Genomic DNA, 19,138 nt, shown 5'->3' on the forward strand with positions numbered 1-19,138 from the left:
TAGGTCTCCATTGCTAATTCGATGACAAAATGTCAGGTTGGTCCATCCAGGCACAATTTGCAGCAAGAAAGGAACATGGAGGTGTGGAGGGAGAGGGGCACTGGTCTTCCAGCCTCCTTCTGTGCATGAGACGTCTTACAAGGCAGAGACCTTGACTATGTTGCTTGTGGTGGTGGTAGGAATGTTCGTGGCGTGGCCAGGGCTGCTGGGTGGAGGTCTGCTCTCACCTTCTGGCGTGAGTGCCGGCGGCGTGGGGATGCTGATGATGGCTGTTGTTATCTGGGCAGTTTTGCAGTTCGGTCTCAGCCCATCATCTGATTTCATGTTGAGACTGGAACGACTAGAAAACAAATTTAGTGTTTGGCTTTTGTACTTTCTGGAACCAGACAGCAGAGAGGATGCGAATGGGACTTGTTCTTAATGAGCATCTTATTCCTCTGAACTAAGGGTACTGAAATATTCAGGAGGCTCCACTTAAATGTTCCCCCCAGTCCCTTCAAGGCATCATGTATTTCTACCCAGATTACACTAAGCTGCTTTAGTATTCCCCAAAGTTAGGATACAAAGTTAGACAGAGGGTAAATTGTTCTATGTTTCTGTTTCATTCTTGCATATTTCTAGTTTACTTAAGAGGGCATCTAAATGTACTGTCCTGTGCGCTGCATCTTGTCAGATCACAGGTAGCTCTTTCTGAGAAAGAGGTGGTGTCTTCCTTGCATTTCAAATGCCTCTTTCAAACTCACTGTCCCTTGATCTTTTCTATTTTTTTCCATCTCTCTGCAGTAGTTTCAGTGATCTGGCAGCTGGGAGCATTCTTATTAGATCTGCATCAATTGCATCCTATAATTAATTACAGAGGGGAAAATGATAGGTTGGTTTCTGTGCATCTGCACAGCTACAGGAGTCTGCTATTACCAGCCCAACATGTTCATTTTAAACACAAGGCCTGTCCTTTTAAAATGTAAAGCTCCCAGTTGGGAAGCTATCGCTGTTGTTATCTCAGAGTGACTCACCAAGAGGATGTTTCTGGATCGCTCAAGCATCCCAAGAACACTGCAGAACCCATTCTGCTCCCCGGTTGCCTCAGTCACAAGCTGAGAGTGGGGCAGTCTTAGGGACTGGGTGGTTCTGCCAGTGGTAACCAGTACACCCAGTTAGTTGCATTCCACATGAAAAACAGTTCAAAAGCTTTTCTTCCTCTCTCCATTCTTACAGTTTGGTAAGCAAGTGAAATAATGAACAGCATTGACATGTAAAATATCACTGACATCTGACCCACTGAAATCACAGAATCCCAGACTGGTTTGTGTTAGACGGGACCTTAAAGCTCATCCAGTTCCAACCCCCTGCTATGGGCAGGGACACCTTGCACTAGAGCAGGTTGCTCAAAGGCAGAACAGTTGACATGCCGCTGAATTACAAGTGCTGGTTTAAGCCATTGTCATCTTGAAACTGCAGTAGCTAGAGACTTGTTTTGTGTGTATTCATTCATTATTCTTTCTCTGAACCGCCATTCTGACTTCAGCCTGGCACAAAGTAATCGCTTGCTGCCCTAAAGGCAGCTTCGTTTCAGTTTCTAGAGCCCTTTGATTGAAGTGGGGAGAAGAAGAATGGGAAGCTCAAAGCCAGTCTACTGTACAAGAAGCTTAATGGGCTGAGGGGGATTTAGAATATAATTTAATATGTAGAAGGAAGGTATGGTGAAGAAATGATATTTCTTTTTCATCAAGCTATATATAAAATGAAAATTTCAAGCTTTTCTATTAAGAGCTACTCCTTCGCCTGTGTCACTAATGGCTTTTTAGGTGAGAGCTACTAAGACACCATTGTGAAATTCCTCCTTATTTGTTTCCCAGTGATGCTTAATGCTTACAGTTGTGACTCAGACTTTAGGGCAGTGAAAGTCAGTGGTGTGACCCTGGTGTGGACCATGTCTGTGTGTACAGCTCTCTAGCAGCTTCTGCTGACAGACACTCATTAGCCAGTTGCCTCTGCTCCAGTAAAGGTTTGGGCTATTTGGGAGGTGGGCTGATCCTGCACCAGCTTTGGTGGGTGGCTCACAACTGGGAGCTGCTGGCTCCTGCACGTGTGATTAGCACTTCCAAGGCAGGGTCAGCTGGAATTCACTTTTCTGTGTCCAGTCTGGCCAGAGAAGAGCTGCACCAGGGTGTAGCTTTGACCTGGCTCTTCCCAGGAACAGTTAGGAGCCACTTTCTTTGGGTTGTCATGAGAGAGAGAAGCAAAGATGCTCCCAGCACTGGACCCCTCTCCCTGGCTGGAGAAGAGGCCTGCAAGAACGTCCGGTTGGATAATGTGCTTCAGAGGTTTGCATGCAGTAGTTAGCAGCGAGAGCCTACTTACTGTACCTTGTTGTAAGGGAGGGCTGCTCGCTGCACTGGATGTGGATGGTGCTGAGCTCCTGCATGCTCCGCAGGCGGGTGGCCGGCACACTGGAGTTGGGAAGGTGAGTGGTCTTCTTGTTACGGCGAGAGCAGCAGGAGGTGGTCAGGCCGTGGTGACTTGACAAGGAGGGGCTCCGAGAGGAAGGATAGTTCTGCATTGAGCTCTCCATGCAGTTCTGCTCGAACAGTTGCTCGTCTATGAACTCGTGGTTCTGGCGGGGGAAGAAACAGTGCCATTACTCTCTGTGACACAGCAGCTTGTTTTCAACGGCACCTTTTGCTATGCGGGTGGGATGTGTCAGCCCCTTGGCTGTGGGAGATGTTCTCTGCCTCTCTGCCTGAAAACATTTGCACTAGGCAGATCTTAAATGACTCTGCCCTTTCACTCAGTGAACCAAGAGAAGATTTTGCTCTCCTGCATCAGTAGGGGAATAAAAGAAGCTGTTGCTATGACAGAGGCATGATAGTCTTGTCAGTGCTGCCTTGCTTATGTAGTCTGAGATAGCTAATATATTGTGTTCAAATTTCATTTCTGTGTCTGGATTCCAGAATTGGCTTCAGAGTCTGCAATGGTTATAACCACATGGTTATGAAACCCAAGAGGAGATTCGTGCTCCTTTTTCTTTGTGCCTGGGTCCAGAATTGGGTTTTATTTCAATGACCATCTTGGCACATTGCTTAACTGCAGGATGTTGCTTGTATTGGCTGTTGGGTTCAAAGCATACCTGCAGTTTGTTGGGTGCTATTAGCTGAGTGGAAATAAACATGGCAGGTGAGAGTGGGAAGTGTGGAGGGGAAGGAAATTCAGAAAGCTGAATCTGTAAAGAGCTTTTGTGCTAAGAAATCCTGAAAGAAAGAACTCGTATGTGTGTTTATGAACACCCAAGTAATTCTAGTGAACATACTTTATCCAGTCCCTCTCAGCATCAGAAAGGATGGGAAACAAAAGCAACCATGGTGAAGGCAGGCATCAGTGTTCACTGGAACAATAACAACTCACAGGAAACAAGAGCACTGGATAGCCAAAAAGAGCCACGTGCACAAACTCCCAAAGACAAGACCAGGACCGAGAAAGGAAGCAAACACTCTCCAGACACATCACAGAGACCATAGAGAAAACACTGAATTAAAAAGGAAGTACCTTGATGGTGGAAGTTCGTACAGATAACAGGGGATCATCCACAAGATAGGACAATCCCTACGGGACAACATGCCAACAAAAGATAAAAACACCATTGATTGTCCATACCAGCATTCAGAAGTTTAGTCCCAGCACTGCATCTATTGCCTCAGCATTCCAGCTGGCTTGCTCAAGTTTGAATGGGCAACAGCACCTTCTCTTTACCAAACCTTGCCCGAATCAGACCCCTTTGTTCCTTCCTTCTCACACGTATGCTTTTTAATGTTATATTTTTGGAAATAGAACAAAATTGGTAACAGCTTTATTGCTTTGATCTTTTGGGAGCTGAAGACAAGGGAGAACAAAGTTTCAGCTGCTGATTCACAAACAGTGAATTGGAATTGTATTGCCATTGGGTCACCAATGGATATGGGTTGTGATCATACTCTGTGAAAACAGAGAAGAAAGGTTTGGGCTGAAGGATTGGATCCAATGCACTTGGCATTTGGAGAAAACATGGCATGTAAATGTCCATACTCAGTCTGAGAGTTGGAACGAGTGGAAAACAACTCCTTTCGTTTGAACATACTCCATCTGTTGTGTTAATGGGACAAAGTAGTCTCAGTGATGGCAACTAGAAGTACTTTCGGGTCACCTTATCATCTGACACACCAGATTTGGAAGCTGTTCACAGCCACTGGGTTGTAAGGCTGTATGCTAGTGATGACCACAGATACCATGACGATAAACGTACTTTTAGAATCCTTCTGCCTAGTTTAAGGAAAGGTGAATTGCCCATTGAAACAAGTTTGCAACCATGGTACATTCCTCATTCCATTCCTGCAACTTGGTCACAAAATGACTCTTCAGAGTTGAAAACTTCTTTTACTATGGTTTGAATTTTGGGAGGAGAACTGTTCAATATATTTTAATCGATTATGTGAAGTACAGAATTTCCACACAAGCTGATTGAAACTATTTGGATTGATAATTCCAGACCAGAATCTAAACTTGTTGTGTGAATTGATGCAACATCATGGTAAGAACTGCCTGAAAAGAGTGGGGGAAAACACATTAAATACTGTGCAGATTCTCCCTCTAGGTTTTAATTAAAAATTCAAAGTATCACTGTTATTGCCATTCTTTGCTGAAAAGCGCAACATTTGGGGCATCTTCAACCACCATACTCACTGAGTAGGTTTGTGTGCTGGAGGCGATCCAGCCTCGTTAGTGTGGTGGGCTAATGCATCCACAAATGAGGATGTGCTTTATGATTCCTTATGAGCCCAGCACATAATGGGCTCATTAGGAATGGAGCAACTCATGCAGCTCCTAGAGATGCCCACCTGCCTGCGCAGAGGTCAGAACTTGTACAAAGTGGGGGCCTTACAAGGGCAGACCTGGAGGCAGCTTCTGCTTCAGCCAATTCGTTAAAGTTTGCAAACGAACTTATGCTTGTAAAATATGGGTCACAGTAGTAACGGTTTTAAGCATAAAGTTCTAAACTGAAGAGTCAGATTGTGAAATATCTGCTTGTTATGGGACATCCAAAATTGGTAGAAATCAAGGCAAGACGAGGCTTATAAAATGAATTCAGTAGTCATTGATACAGGAAGAACCAGTTCCCGGTCTGTGGAATCGTGACCTTTCGAGCTCATTGTGACAAACCAGCTGCACTCAGCAGGTCACTGTAATTAACCAGTCATCTTCCAGTGTATCGCTGAAGCCTAAGTGGTGTTATTCCAGCACAAGCCAAACTATGGAAGTGAAGGCGATTTATCTAAAAGAAAGCTCTTGCAAGTCAGAAATCAAAAGTACATTTGATGATGGATGCAGATAGAAAAAGGCATGAATATTTGAAGTGTTAACTTCCCTTCATTCTTTCTATAATGAATCATGGTATAGATAATCATAGAACAGTTAGGGTTGGAAAGGACCTTAACATCATCTTGTTCCAACCCCCCTGCCGTGGGCAGGGACACCTCATAATGTATTCCTTTACTGCAGAACCTTTTATGTAAACCTGGAAGTAAAACGTAAGTCTCAAATAAAGATGTAAAATGTTCTAGAGACCTGCAAACAACATCACTTGATAATGAAAAACACAATTCTCACTCCCAACACCTTGTAAGATGCAGAGTAGTCCTGTTACAGAAGTTGCTTGACTGGCTTTGAGATAAATTACCTGCTCTTGTAACCAGAACTGTACTGAGAAAAGATATGTGCAGCCTTTAGGCCCATTAAGAGAGTTCATCTGCCATATAAAGGGCTAAAGGTAATTTGTTTCGAGCCTGTTGGCACTGGTGACCAGGTTGTAGTTTGGAGTCACTGACAGCATCTTCCTCCTTTCAAAGCAGCAGAACTGTCCTTTATTGCTACTTAGCACAAGTGACAAGTATATGATGTGTGACCGACAGCACAAGACAAATACAGCTCAGTTCTATTTTAGAAACACTGAAGAACTTAAGGTACACGGTGTTTATAGGACCTCCCTAACCCCACAGAATCACAGAATCACAGAATCCCAAGGGTTGGAAGGGACCTAAAAAGATCATCTAGTCCAACCCCCCCGCAAGAGCAGGGTAACCTACAGTACATCACACAGGAACTTGTCCAGGCGGGCCTTGAATATCTCCAGTGTAGGAGACTCCACAACCCCCCTGGGCAACCTGTTCCAGTGCTCTGTCACTCTTACAGTAAAGAAGTTCTTCCTGATGTTAACGTGGAACTTCCTATGCTCCAGTTTACACCCATTGCCCCTTGTCCTATCACTGGATATCACTGAAAAAAGCCTAGCTCCATCATCCTGACACCTACCCTTTACATATTTGTAAACATTGATGAGGTCACCCCTCAGTCTCCTCTTCTCCAAGCTAAAGAGACCCAGCTCCCTCAGCCTCTCCTCATAAGGGAGATGTTCCACTCCCTTAATCATCCTTGTGGCTCTGCGCTGGACTCCTTCAAGCAATTCCCTGTCCTTCTTGAATTGAGGGGCCCAGAACTGGACACAATATTCCAGATGCGGCCTCACCAAGGCTGAGTAGAGGGGGAGGAGAACCTCTCTTGACCTACTAACCACTCCCTTTCTAATGCACCCTAAGATGCCATTTGCCTTCTTGGCCACAAGAGCACATTGCTGGCTCATGGTCATCCTCCTATCCACCAGGACCCCCAGGTCCCTTTCCCCTTCACTACTTTCCAGCAGCCACGCTGAAGAGTTATTTGCGTTCAGGTGAACTTGACTGAGCAACTCACTGTTCACTTGGTGCTGGTGCAGGTGCCTGTGGAGTAGCAGATAATCACGTTGTGATCCCTTTGCACAGGAATTGTTCTTACTTTTCAAGAGGACAATGAAATAGAAGTGCATTTAACCCACTGCATCAGGAGCTTGAGCATCAGCCCCTTCTGGCGTAGTTTTAAGGTCTACTGAGTATGTCTGAGGGCCACTTCAGACCATACTGTGCGTACACCTTGCCTATGGGAAGCCTGGGCCAGGCACAAGGAGTGAGTAAGATGTAACAGGATTGTGTTGGTACTTACGGTTGTTTTTTCCAGGCAGTGCAGCAGGTGGTGATGTTGGCTTTCAATTAAGGAGGTGCCTTTAGTCATGTGCTGCTCATCTTCAGTGGATCCCTGAAGAGCCAGAAAAAGGGAGGGGAAAACAAAACCCAAAGCAGGTGTAAAACCAAGCAAGCAAACAGCACTTCCAGCATTAGCTTTCACAGGGGTAACGATCACAGTGTCAGTGGTGCGGCTCTCAGGTTCTGCTCATGACTCTCAGGAGGTCGCCTTTCCTTCCGTAATGATCTGGCTTGTAAACTCAGGTGAGAAACTCAGCTTTGATTCAAACCCAGGGTGTTTCTAGCTGTTTTGTAGCTGAGGAGGAAGCCTGGGAAGTGCTGTTGATACACGATGTCAAGGCTCGGGAACCAGAAGGTAAAAAAGCAAAACCAAAAAGAACCTGTGCCGTTTGATTTTTATCCAAAAAACAGTAAGGCTTTTAAGCTTGACATGACCTTTGAATGCCAACAGATGTACCCTGATCTTTTGTCTCTGTTAGGAGGCAAAACACAAGCTGTCTTGCTTTCCCTTAGCTGAAAGCTTGGCTCTGACCTTCAGGGCTGTGCAGTGCTGGGCCTGTTGGAACTTGTATGTGTTATCTCCAAAGCCTCCTGTGTCACAGCTGCATGCCAGATCCAAAATGCGGACCTGAGCTTCATGTTTTAGACCCTAATGGTGTTCCTAGAGACAGGACTCCTGGCTCACTCTCTCCTCTTCATGGATATCACCCGTTGTTTTCCACACTTTGGACCTGCAGTGTGTGAAAAGGAGGCTACGTTTTGCCTGCCTCGGTGTATATGGTTGTTGATGGGGAGTTTGTAGCAGGTCCTGAGGACTGGGTTTGGTGCAAACTGAAGGTGTGTAACCCTCCTGTGGCCAAGCCCTCAGAAAAGGCAGGGAGAAGGGAGGAACAGGCAGATGCTATGTAAGTGAGAGTTTTATCTATATATAGATATATAAAATTATCCTCTTCAAGCATACTTCAAATGAAGAAGCATTGTGCAGCCATGTCAAAGGGTTTATGTTCACATGAAATGTAGCAGTAGTACCCTGGAGAAAGGTCATCTCATCTTCCGTAGTTTCTTAAGGATTGAGGCTTTTGCTCAGGAGGATGGCTTACTGTGGTTTGTGTTTAAGGAACACAGTACCCAAGAGTCCTGCAAACTGTACGGGAGTCCTTTGTGCATCACTTAGCACGAAACCAGAACAAGACAAGCTGTACAAAGACCTCACAATCCAGGTACTTGACTCGTTGTACAGCAACATGTGTACAAGTGGGGGACCAGCTTTCCCCTATTTCCCTTGTGTCCTCAAACTGCTGAAAGCTAATTCAGAGTGTAGGGTGTCCTTAGAGTCAAGCAGCCAGCTTGGGCCATCAGGGAAAGGACTGGCTACAGCTGAGAGTATTTAAGTTGAAAAACTGTTAAAAGGAGGGGTCTTGGCTAGGACCTGCTTTTGGCATTTCTGTTTAGAGATTCTGGCTTGGAGAGACTTATTGGGGTGCTTTTGGTTGTCTGACCTTGGCTTCAGCATCAGGTATGTGTCTATACGGTGATTTGGGGAAGAGACTGCTCAGACTGTGGTGTTATTTAGGATAAGCTACAGATCTTAAGCCAGTCTCTGGCTTTTGTTAAGCTGAGGGACTTGATCTGCTCCTGATCTGCTCAAAATAGCTGAAATAGAAGTCGATAAGAGGTTAGGAGCTTGAGTTCAGTGTGTGCATAATGTTTAGCTTATGCAGAAAACATGGCATCGAACATCCATCAGCACAGCAATAGAGCAATTCAGACAACTTGGGTGTGGGGGCAGAAATCCAGTACTTTGCGTTATGCTATCTTTTATTTCCACACATCAGTGGAACGAGATGCTTCCATTCCTCACAATATAGCATGTCACTTGCCCTGCGATCTGATGATCGGATACACCTCAGAAACGGAAGGCAAAGAGGCAGTCGGGGTTGTTTGTGTGCTAATGGAGAGTCAGGATAATTTTTCTCACTTTCTCTGGTCTGTGGTGGCAGATGTAAGACCTGGGGTCTGAAGGATGTTCTCTCACTACTAAGACTTCATCTCCTGATCTTGAAATTCAGGTTGGTTTTTCTAATCTGGGTCTTTGGTGACTTGCATTTTCGAAGACAATTACATGCATTAAAAGAGCAATTAGGGTGTTGCAAGATGTTTCTCTGTGCTCCATAAGGAAGGGGTGCCTGGTGTCTTTTGTTGTGCCTAAATCTGAAAGGCAGAATGGATGTGCATGGCTTGAATTTCTGCTTAGACACTAAACAGCAGTATCTTACTGCTCAAGAGAGCAAATGAGTGAGATGGGAGACACAGCAGAGCATATTGGCAGAAGTGCCAAGGCATAGACTGTTGCTCTCAAGGGAGTTAAATTCATCTACGCTTAAAGCCTTGCTCTTAAATACGCCCTTGTGTCCTGGTGATTCACTGCAAATGCGTGTTCTGGATGCCATTTCCAGGCTGGTTCTGTGATCCTTAAGTGAAGGAATAACTCCGTCTCTGCCAGATGTCAAAACACAGCTGAAGTGGTATGCTAAGGAAGCTGGCTGAATGTATATAGAATTAATAGATTCCTATGAGAATGCTTCTTAGGCAGGTTATGGATTTTTTTGTTGTTGTTTTGGAAGATGAGTATTCCCAGAAGCAGTTTTAGAAGTGGCCTAAAAAAATAAATCAGTTTCATTTTTCTTATTAACGGTCCTGTTGGTGAGTTAATGCACCCACAGGTCCTGCTCATACCCTGCTGACACTACTGACTCCGTGGTGAAGGAATTCCCATGGAGGTCCTTGCAAGCCCTAAAGCAGATATGAGGCTGCACTAAAACACTGGAAAAGGAGAGGGAGAAAGAGCACATATTGCAAACAGGATCTTTGTATGAGGATTTGCTTGAGAGGACATCTAAATGGAGTCTGAAAGCAAAGACAGGGCTTCTGTACCTCTGGCAGGAAGACCTAAACCAGTTGTTAAATTTTGGCAGCACAGGTCTAGTTTCTCCCACTGCTTTCCATCACAAGGCTTAGCTTGCTACTGATGGGAATGGATCAAGAGATGGCAGTGACCAGGAATAAAGTATAGAATCGGTGACTGCGAGTTGTACCTTGTCTTCCTTTTGCTTTTTCTTCAGTCAGCTCAGTGTTTTCAGAAACAAAGAGTATGCAACCACTGAGAACATCCTCCGCATGAATTAAGAATGAGATCTACAGAACTGCTGCCCTGGGACAATGAGAGTGCCAACATCACAGAACTGCTTGGGTTTTGATAGTACTGTTGAGGAATGTGTACCTATAGAGATTGCATCAATGGTACCTACATTACTGCAGGCAAACAAAATCTGTGTCTTCATTAGAAGAGCCTGGCTGTAATGAAAAAGCTGGTGGGGGGGAGGAGAGGAGATGGTTTGCTTTATGAGCTGGGATGCCAGTTTTGCAAGGATCTGGTGCCAGCTACCATTCAGTTTGTTCTTGGAAGACATTCAGTGAACTGCTGGTTGCTTGGAGGGAGACTGAAACTCACTGTAGTGTCAGTTCTGAAATCCAAAATACTTCCACTTTTCCTCTTCTACTTAGTGCTTCGGCGTGCAAAATTGGACGCTGGTGAACTGAGATGAACTGGTTCAGTGGTTCCACTCGCCATTCCCATGAGAATGGCTGTAACCCTGATCTGTGGCTAAGGAGATTCTGCTTGTGAAAAGGCCCAAGACCTCTCAACCTACTGTTCTTAGGATATACATCTCCTAGCATTTTAGCTAAAAGGGAATTTCAGCAAGCTGTACAAGGAGATTAACGCTAAGACGATATTGGAGGCTGCTGCCATGGGAAGAAGCTCACCATCCCTTGAGCACTTCTGACATAAAGCCCACTAAAAATCTCTCTAAATGAGAAGAAAACTGTCTGAGTACTTCCTCTCTAGATGGCAAATGCAAAATGCCACAAATCCACATGTTTCCGAAGCCGGAGTCTGTATTTGTGCTAGGAGCAGAGCTCCTTCCTGCTGCTGTCCTTGGATGAATCCTCTTCAGTTTTCTTTATTTTAAGGCAAGGCTACAGGCTGAAGACATGCTGTTCCCTTGAAAGATGGTGTCAGTGGATTCATTCTGGTGCTAATAAAAGGACATTCTGGCGCATGTTGCAGACTCTTGGGCAGTCCTTGCTTCCCAGTTTGTTAGTTTGACTGCAGAGCCACAGCCAGGACATGTTCTGGGGCAGTTGTTTCCTTGGGTGAACCCTCAAGGTGTCAGACTGCGGGGCAATCTGCAGGGCTCCTGTAAGCCAGTTCCACACTGATCACAGTCCTGTGGGATTGCTACCGATGAAAGTGATAAAATCTACTGATGGCCATGTAGTAATTGCAGTTGGAATTACTGCTGGATAACAAACCAGCCCTATGGCAGCCTGGCCGTGTGAAGTCCATTACGGTTAGCATGAGTCCTGGGCAAGGTATCAAAACGGGATGCGTACCTGACTGATGAAGCAGCTTGATACTAATCTGACTGAGGGATATGCACAGTATGTAGATAATATTTCTGGTCACTAATATAGCGACTGCAGAAGTCACACTCCTTCCTGTGTTTTTGCAGCTTAAAAAATTTGGCTGGCTAGACTGTGCTGTCATTCACATCTTGTGCTCTTTAAGAATAGTTTGTTCTCCTGCCATAAAATGAAAGGACATAAAATCTTGCCTTGTGGAGTTAAAATGGTCTCATGTACCTTGACAACAAAAGATGTCCTGTAATTAACACCACTACCTGTGGGTGGAGAGACAGGTCTCAGTTATTGATTCAGGTATGCAGCTTGTCCTCAGGTAGTTGTGCAGGTGCCAGGCATGGCTTTGGCAAGGTTCTTGTTTTAGTGAATTACATTGCTGTCTGTCACAGGTGGATGGTAATTCCTCCTTCCCCATATCCTTTGCTTTTGACTATTCCTACAGGAAATGCCTTTTCTTACCAAATACTGTATACAATGCGCAGTACTTTTCAGAGCTGGATTTGTGGCTCTCACTGGGCTGTGGGAGGCTCATGTCAGCATTTAGAGCTATAAGCCCACCAGATATAAGCACCCGGAAGAGCTTGGGAAAGCGCCTGTTCTAGGTGCTAATATACATCTAAGTTTAGTTATTAATGGGTACAAAAGTCATAGAATCATAGAATAGTTAGGGTTGGAAAGGACCCTAAGATCATCTTGTTCCAACCCCCCTGCCATGGGCAGGGACACCTCACACTAAATCCTCTAGAACCTCTTTAGGAATGTTTTTGTTTTCCTCCCTGTGTCTCCAGTAGCTTTGTAGCCAGCAAAATGACCCTTTCTTCCACTGGCAAGTGCCAGGAAACGAACCCATTCAGCCAAATATTTCTCTCAACCTCATGCATTTTGGACTTGAGCATCGGTGCGTCAGCTGCTCCTCCCTGAGTGGTCTTGGCAGGGAGCTTTGGTTGACGAGAGAAGTGAGGAGATGCTTGTTGGGATGACAGGCTGGAAGATCAAGTGCAAACTGAGTGTCCCTGCTGGTGTTTTTAAAAACTAGAAATCAGAACGAAATTCGTAGTCACATTTTTACATGTTCCTGGGTAATGGAACAGCAGAATCTCAGCTGAGCTGTCATCCCGTCCCGAGCCTTTCCTTCCTTGGGGAGAAGGCTCTGGACGAGGTGTGACCAGTCTCCCTGGTTGCTTCTTGGTAAAGAAACGTTTCTTGAACTGCTCAACAGCACCATATGGTTCAAGAAACAAGATTTTTCTGAGTGTTGCTGCCACTTGCAGAGCAGGAGACAAAGTGAGATGTGTAGTCAGAAGGATCAAACTTGTTTTGGAGGGGAGAACAGAAACTGCTCTGGGCATCCTACCTTCCAAGTCTGTACTTGATGTGAAGTGCTTTTTTAGAGTCAGCTTAAAAGCTCTTTCAGTTGTAAATGGCAAGGTTCTTCTGCCTTGGTCTGCACTGAGGAGCATCCTGCATGCAAAACATGGTGCTGCCCGATTCCCCTCTGTGTGCTGCACCCACTGAGCTGGGGTAGGAGTGGGTTCAGGTCCTAGTGAGCAGCTTTCACCATGAGTTGAAGACCCTGTGATTTTAGAAGTGCAAGGGGAAAATAATGTACATTTGAAGGATGAGGCCCCAAGTAAGGATGCATGAACAAGGGCTGGGTGGCAATGATGACTCCATTACACACTCTTCATGTCACTCTTTGCTCCACACGTGCACAAAAGGCTGATTTATTTGAACTTAAAGCCATGAGATGTGCTAATACCTGCTCTGGTGTGGATCAGGCTTCATGTAATAACCTCCTCTTGTTTCAGCTGGTTCTGCTGAGCAGCTGAATGCACTATTCTTCTCATTAATAGCTAGTATTAGCTTCCAGGGGCCTTTCTGTTAGAAATAAACCCACCACCAAACTGCCTGGAAGAAGAACTAGGGAATATTTTGCTGTTTGGCATGACCAGATAGTCCATAGTAGAGAGAAACTCTTGAAAATAACTCACTGTATGTTGGAAGAGAGTGGATAGTGATAGGCAGTCCCTGGGCTGTATAAATCAGCTCCATCATGCATAGGGATCTGAGGGAACTGTGAACATGGCACTTGCTGGAAGGCCAGATCCATCCCTGTCCCTGGGAGAGGAGTACAGGAAGCTGCTTCCTCCCATCCCATCTTGCAGCTGGATTCCAGCTCTCCCTCCACACAGCACATACAGCACACGCGAGTGTCATAGAAGCACAGCGCCATTCCTTGTGGGAGGCTGCCGCGCTGGATAATGAGCACTTAGGTGGCAACGGAAGAAGGGAAGGAGCGCAGGGACAGGGGTGGGAATAGGGAGCATCTCAAGCTCTGTGGAAGGAGGCAGTGGTTCTGCACGTACCGTCAGCTCGAGGGCTTCATTGAGGAGGCCGTTGCGCTTGCTGTGAAGGTAGGCATTGGAGCTGCCTGTCTTGGCCACTCGAATCCTCGCAAGCCGGGCTTTCTGTGGACAAAAACCAAGCTGAAGTTAGAGCCTGGAACACTGCGTGCCTGGTCCTGTGCTGGCAACACCAGGAGGAGGGGAAAGTTCAGGTTCTTGCTCTGCTGAAAAAGCCTGGCGGTGAAATGTAAGGGGTGCACAGCCAGGACAAGGTGCTGTGGACTCCAGGAGTCAGATGAGTACATCTGTCTGAAGCATGTAATCTGCCATGGAGCATTAACAGCCCTTCCAGAGATAAGAAATGGGGTCCTGCAGATTTGTTTATCCTTTCAAAGTTCATTGTCTTTTAAAAGACTATTTTTTAATGTTTTTAATTAAAAGTTAATAATTTTTTGGGGGTGAGATGCACAGTGACTAGAGACACTTGTCTTGGACATATTCCTGGTGTGTGCTGAGGCGCTGGCACAGGGTGCCCAGAGAAGCTGTGGCTGCCCCATCCCTGGCAGTGCTCAAGGCCAGGTTGGACACAGGGGCTTGGAGCAAGCTGCTCCAGTGGAAGGGGTCCCTGCCCGTGGCAGGGGTTGGAGCTGGAGGAGCTTTGAGTTCCTTTCCAACCCAAACCAGGTTGGGATGCTGTGATTCAACTCTTCTCATTTCTATTTGTCCCTGATCTTCTTGACTGCCAAGGGGCCAAGTTAGATGACAAAAAGCAGTCCAGAATAAAGCAAACAAGGAAAACTAGTGATCCCTCTTCCTTTTTGATCACTCGGTTGTTAGCGTTGCAGTTTTTCTTTTAAAAGCAGTCTGTGCCAGCTTCTCTGTCAAGTGCTGATTCGCCTTTTTCTTTTCTACTATTAATTTATGACTCAAACGCCATTAGAAGTAAATACATGAAATAGCTGTGGCTATTAAAAAATAATTACATTGTGCTGTAGTTTAAAATGCTGCATAATCTTTTAAATAACATGGAACTCATGATTTTCCTTTCTAATTAGAGGTGCTAATGGGTGTACACTGTAGGAAGGGTAAAGCCAAGAGGCAAATATCTGCAGTGGGTCCGGAGGGTGTAATAATTCCAGGAGCTCTATTACTGTCCACGTGTGAGTGGCTTTGGTCCTCAATATCTGAAAGATTTGTTTAACCTTAAGTGCTTCTGCTCAAGCAGATATTTTCTCAGCAAAGACACGTACAGGGTGCCGGTTTGCAGCTTTAATTGGGTGACACAGAGCATGACCAGTCTGAAAAATACATCTTCCTTTGACGCCCCAAATGGGGACATCCAAAATTGACTTTCTTTTCTATACCTCGCCTAGATTTCATTGTCCCATTTTATCGTTGAGACTCCCAACGATAGCGAGATGAGAGTGAAATCTCTGGTGAAGCTTTGCTCTGTGCTGGGGTTATGGTATCTCCCAGGGCTCTCTATGTAAGGACATGAGGTGTATTTGCAAGGCTGGGGATACAACAGGACAGTGAAACTGAAGCTGCAGTTTTTCTGAAGGCTTTCCTAACTGCTGTGTTGTTCTAGGCCCCAGATAGGACTGGGCTGAGACTGTCATCTGGAACAAAGACCCTAGAGGCTACTACTACTGAGTATGAGTTAGGGGGAGAGAGCAGGGGGTAAGGGACTGAGGGTATTCCATGCGTTGCCTCTCTGCTCCTATTAATTACATTTCCGTTAAATTACTTTTCTATTTGCAAATGTATGCCTTTGTGTTTCTGTTCCTTTCTGCAATGATCTCCTCTCTTCTGTAGTCAGGGCTGGGTATTAGATTCAATGATGGTCTTTACAATGAGGCTCTGATGGCAGCCACAGGAGGCTTCCAGTTCTTACTGTGCTTGATGAAGTAACAGCTCCTTTGCTGAAGGAATTGGGGCCTATAGGGATGCTGGGGAGGGACTCTTCGTCAGGGACTGTAGTGACAGGACAAGGGGTAACGGGTTAAAACTGAAACAGGGGAAGTTTAGATTGGAGATAAGGAGGAAATTCTTTCCTGTTAGGGTGGTGAGGCACTGGAATGGGTTGCCCAGGGAGGTTGTGAGTGCTCCATCCCTGGCAGTGTTCAAGGCCAGGTTGGATGAAGCCTTGGGTGGGATGGTTTAGTGTGAGGTGTCCCTGCCCATGGCAGGGGAACTGGATGATCTTGAGGTCCTTTCCAACCCAAACCATTCTATGATTCTATGATTCTAATTGCCAGAGTCCCTGACTTCTCACCTACAGCAGGAAAGGTTCCATCCTCATCGTCAGTTCAGCCAGTTGTTAAAGTGGATTCAGTCTCAGGCTTTTGTAATGAACATTATTCCCTCTGCCTCCAGGCTAGCAGGGGATCAAATATTAATAGCTGTACTCCATGTGGACTGAAGATGGTTCGTTTCTGAGGTCTGTTCTCTTTTCTTCTCTGAAACAGGGCCACTATCTAAATAATTAAGCCCCGTAGTTTTGCAGTTTAGAACAGACATTGTTATTTTCACAAATGTCACTGGGGCAGGCCAGAAGTGAAGCCTATTCTCCTGCCACAAAAGACTGTCTGGGTTAGTCACATAGCCTAACTCTGTGCCCCATCGTGATTAAATTTGGTGCATACCTTGATTAACTCAGCTAGAGAAGTTAATTAAAATTGGTGCCTGAAGTTGGTTTGGCTTCCATCAGACTGGAAACAACTCTCAAACTGGAGTTCATGTTTTTATGGGAAAGTCTGTGTGTAAATGTGTGTTACTTGGAAAGCATAGCCATGGAGCGTCACAAGCTTTATGTGATATTTAGGTACCTGTTGTATGTTTATGGGGGATGCGGTACTGGCAGTAATGAAGGGCTCGAGCAGCAAAGTGCTCCCCTCAGACATCCGCAGCAGGTTTGATGCTGTTCTATGTGACTGAGCAAAGTGGACTGGCAGCAGTGTAAGGCTTGGTACAGTGCGGAAGCAGGCAAAGCTGCCTCTTCCCAGGGGTAAATTACAGAGGCAAAAGCCTCGAACTCAGGCCTCCCCATGCAAGCTTTGGAGCAGCAGGATTTTGCAGGGAACCATACTATGTGCAGTCACATATATCACTGTCAGAGGCTAGAATTAGAGTGATGGGGTCTTCCTAATTCTGCCAGTGACACGTGTGGGTATGCTCTTGCCATCCCTGGCCTGCAGAGCTCAGGACTCCTGGTCTTCAGGACAGAAGACAAACAAGTGGAGGACCATGTTTTCCTGGCCATCTGCTGTAAATGCCTTTTGAGGGGGCATATCTGTGATATCTGTCTTCTGCATCTCATCCTCAACTGTGACAGACTAAAGGTCATTAGGGCCAGGCTTGAGATCACTGTTACTGAATATAACCCCTGCATGGAGAGTCTAAAAAAGGAAAAGAAGCCGGCACATTGTGTCTGCATGTGGAGCGGTGAGAGGAGTTGCTAGGAAACCGCAGGATCTCAAAATGCATATGACCTAATCTGGAAGATAATTTATATGATGAAAATAATAATACTAATGACAGCCACTTACAGGTTAGAATGATTAATGTGGTGATCTTAGAGCCCACATGTTTCTGGGGCAGGTCTCTGTAATGTCTAGCTCCTTACTGCTTAAGAATCAGAATAAGCAGGAGGGTCAGTGAAGCCCTGTCCGTGTGGAATGCTGAGGTCCAATGGTGAGGATGGTGTAAGTGGCTGTCAGCATCCTGGGTTTCTGAATTTCCCAAAGGGACAGACAGAGGAGAAAGAAGACCCTGTCTTCATCTTTTAGCTGCTTTGGAGAAGTGCAAGGAGCTGGCTGGGAAAATTGCTTACCAGATGGCAGGCCCAGGAAACAGCTAATTATTATTTATTAATGATTTTCATCTAGTTCTTATGGAGATAACGTTCACTCTTGATTTATGTGGTATAATAAACTATTAAGTTATAACCTATGACATAATTTCATATTTGCCAAACATCTTCAGCTTGCTGGATCTTCTGTACTTGAGCAAGGAGATGAGCAGAGTATTATGTATATCAAGTACTACATATATGGGTCCTATGTCCACTCCTGCGCCCTCCTTGCATTGGAGCCATTATTAGCATTATCCATCACAGAATGGTTGAGGTCATCTGGTCCAACCCTCCTGCTGAAGCAGGACCACCTAGACCAAGTTGCCCAGGGCTCTGTCCAGGTGGCTTTGGAATATCTCCAAGGATGAGAACACCACAACCTCCCTGGGCAGCCTGGGCCAGTGCTCGGTCCCCCTCACACTGAAAACTGCGTTTCCTGATGTTCAGACAGAGCCTCCTGTGGTTCAGTTTGTGCCCATTACTTCTGGGCCTGTCACTGGGCAGCACTGAAAAGCGCTTGGCCCCATCTTCTTTGCACCCCCCATTCAGGTGTTTATATACACCAATAAGATCTCTTTGAGCCTTCTCTTCTTTAGGCTAGGCTCTGGACTTGAATTCTGGATGGAAAGAATGTGGTTGCTTTTCAGATACGGAAGAGATAACAAGCAGATTGTACAGTTAAACAGGGGTTTCTGCAGATTTAACAACAGGGTTAGAGTATGGAAAGAGAAAAGTATGTTCTTGTAGTAATCCTAGAATGGTTTGTTTTGGAAGGGACGTTAAATTTAATCCAGTTCCAGCCTCCTGCCACAGGCAGGGACACCTTCCACTAGACCAGGTTGTTCCAAGCCCCATCCAACCTGGCTTCTTTTCTCACCTTCCTACAACGATCTAGTCTATGGTACCTATGACTAATTTTAGCATAAAATTCAGAAAGGAATTCAGTAAGACTTCCGTGTGTACTTCGGAGTGGGAACTCAGTGTGCATATGTAACTTGGAAAAGGAATGGATGAATCCCAGGTGGAACCTAGCTCAGCTCCCTGGCCTGTTGTAGTAGTTTTTCCTTGTGAAGAAGAGAAAGGAAAACTCTTCATTTCTAGCAAAGCATTCAAAAATAATGGAGTGGACAAGACACTAAGTGCAATCAGTGCAATCGGGCAACGCTCTCATCTGTCCTACTTAGGGCTCTGGGAAGCTGCTCTGCCATCTCTAACAAAGCCTGGCAACAGGCTGAGCTGCCAAATTAGGACTCAGGGTTATTACACGTGTTTGAACGCTGAGTGAAATAATGGCTATTTGAAAAGCAAATGGCCCATATAATAAGTGTTGGTTGTTATTCTGCAGGCCATGGTTC

General features: G+C 45.5%; 1 protein-coding gene across 2 annotated transcripts in view; it reads right to left on the reverse strand.

The window, feature by feature from the left end:
- The window catches only part of KCND3 (potassium voltage-gated channel subfamily D member 3), a 116,422-nt gene continuing 97,284 nt past the window's right edge, over positions 1 to 19,138 (reverse strand). Inside the window, exons 3-7 of one of the 2 annotated variants that reach the window (XM_065698570.1) lie at positions 13,952 to 14,053; positions 7,063 to 7,155; positions 3,544 to 3,600; positions 2,367 to 2,614; positions 1 to 340 (exon numbers count right to left, since the gene is read on the reverse strand). In XM_065698570.1, the coding sequence (XP_065554642.1) occupies positions 136 to 340; positions 2,367 to 2,614; positions 3,544 to 3,600; positions 7,063 to 7,155; positions 13,952 to 14,053 (705 nt within the window). In that variant the 3' untranslated portion in view covers positions 1 to 135. The remainder of the gene's footprint in view (positions 341 to 2,366; positions 2,615 to 3,543; positions 3,601 to 7,062; positions 7,156 to 13,951; positions 14,054 to 19,138) is intronic. The other variant, XM_065698571.1, reaches the window with a different exon arrangement.

The sequence above is a fragment of the Lathamus discolor genome, chromosome 19 (genome assembly GCF_037157495.1).
Source record: "Lathamus discolor isolate bLatDis1 chromosome 19, bLatDis1.hap1, whole genome shotgun sequence".
In the NCBI taxonomy this organism is placed as follows: Eukaryota; Metazoa; Chordata; class Aves; order Psittaciformes; family Psittacidae; genus Lathamus; species Lathamus discolor.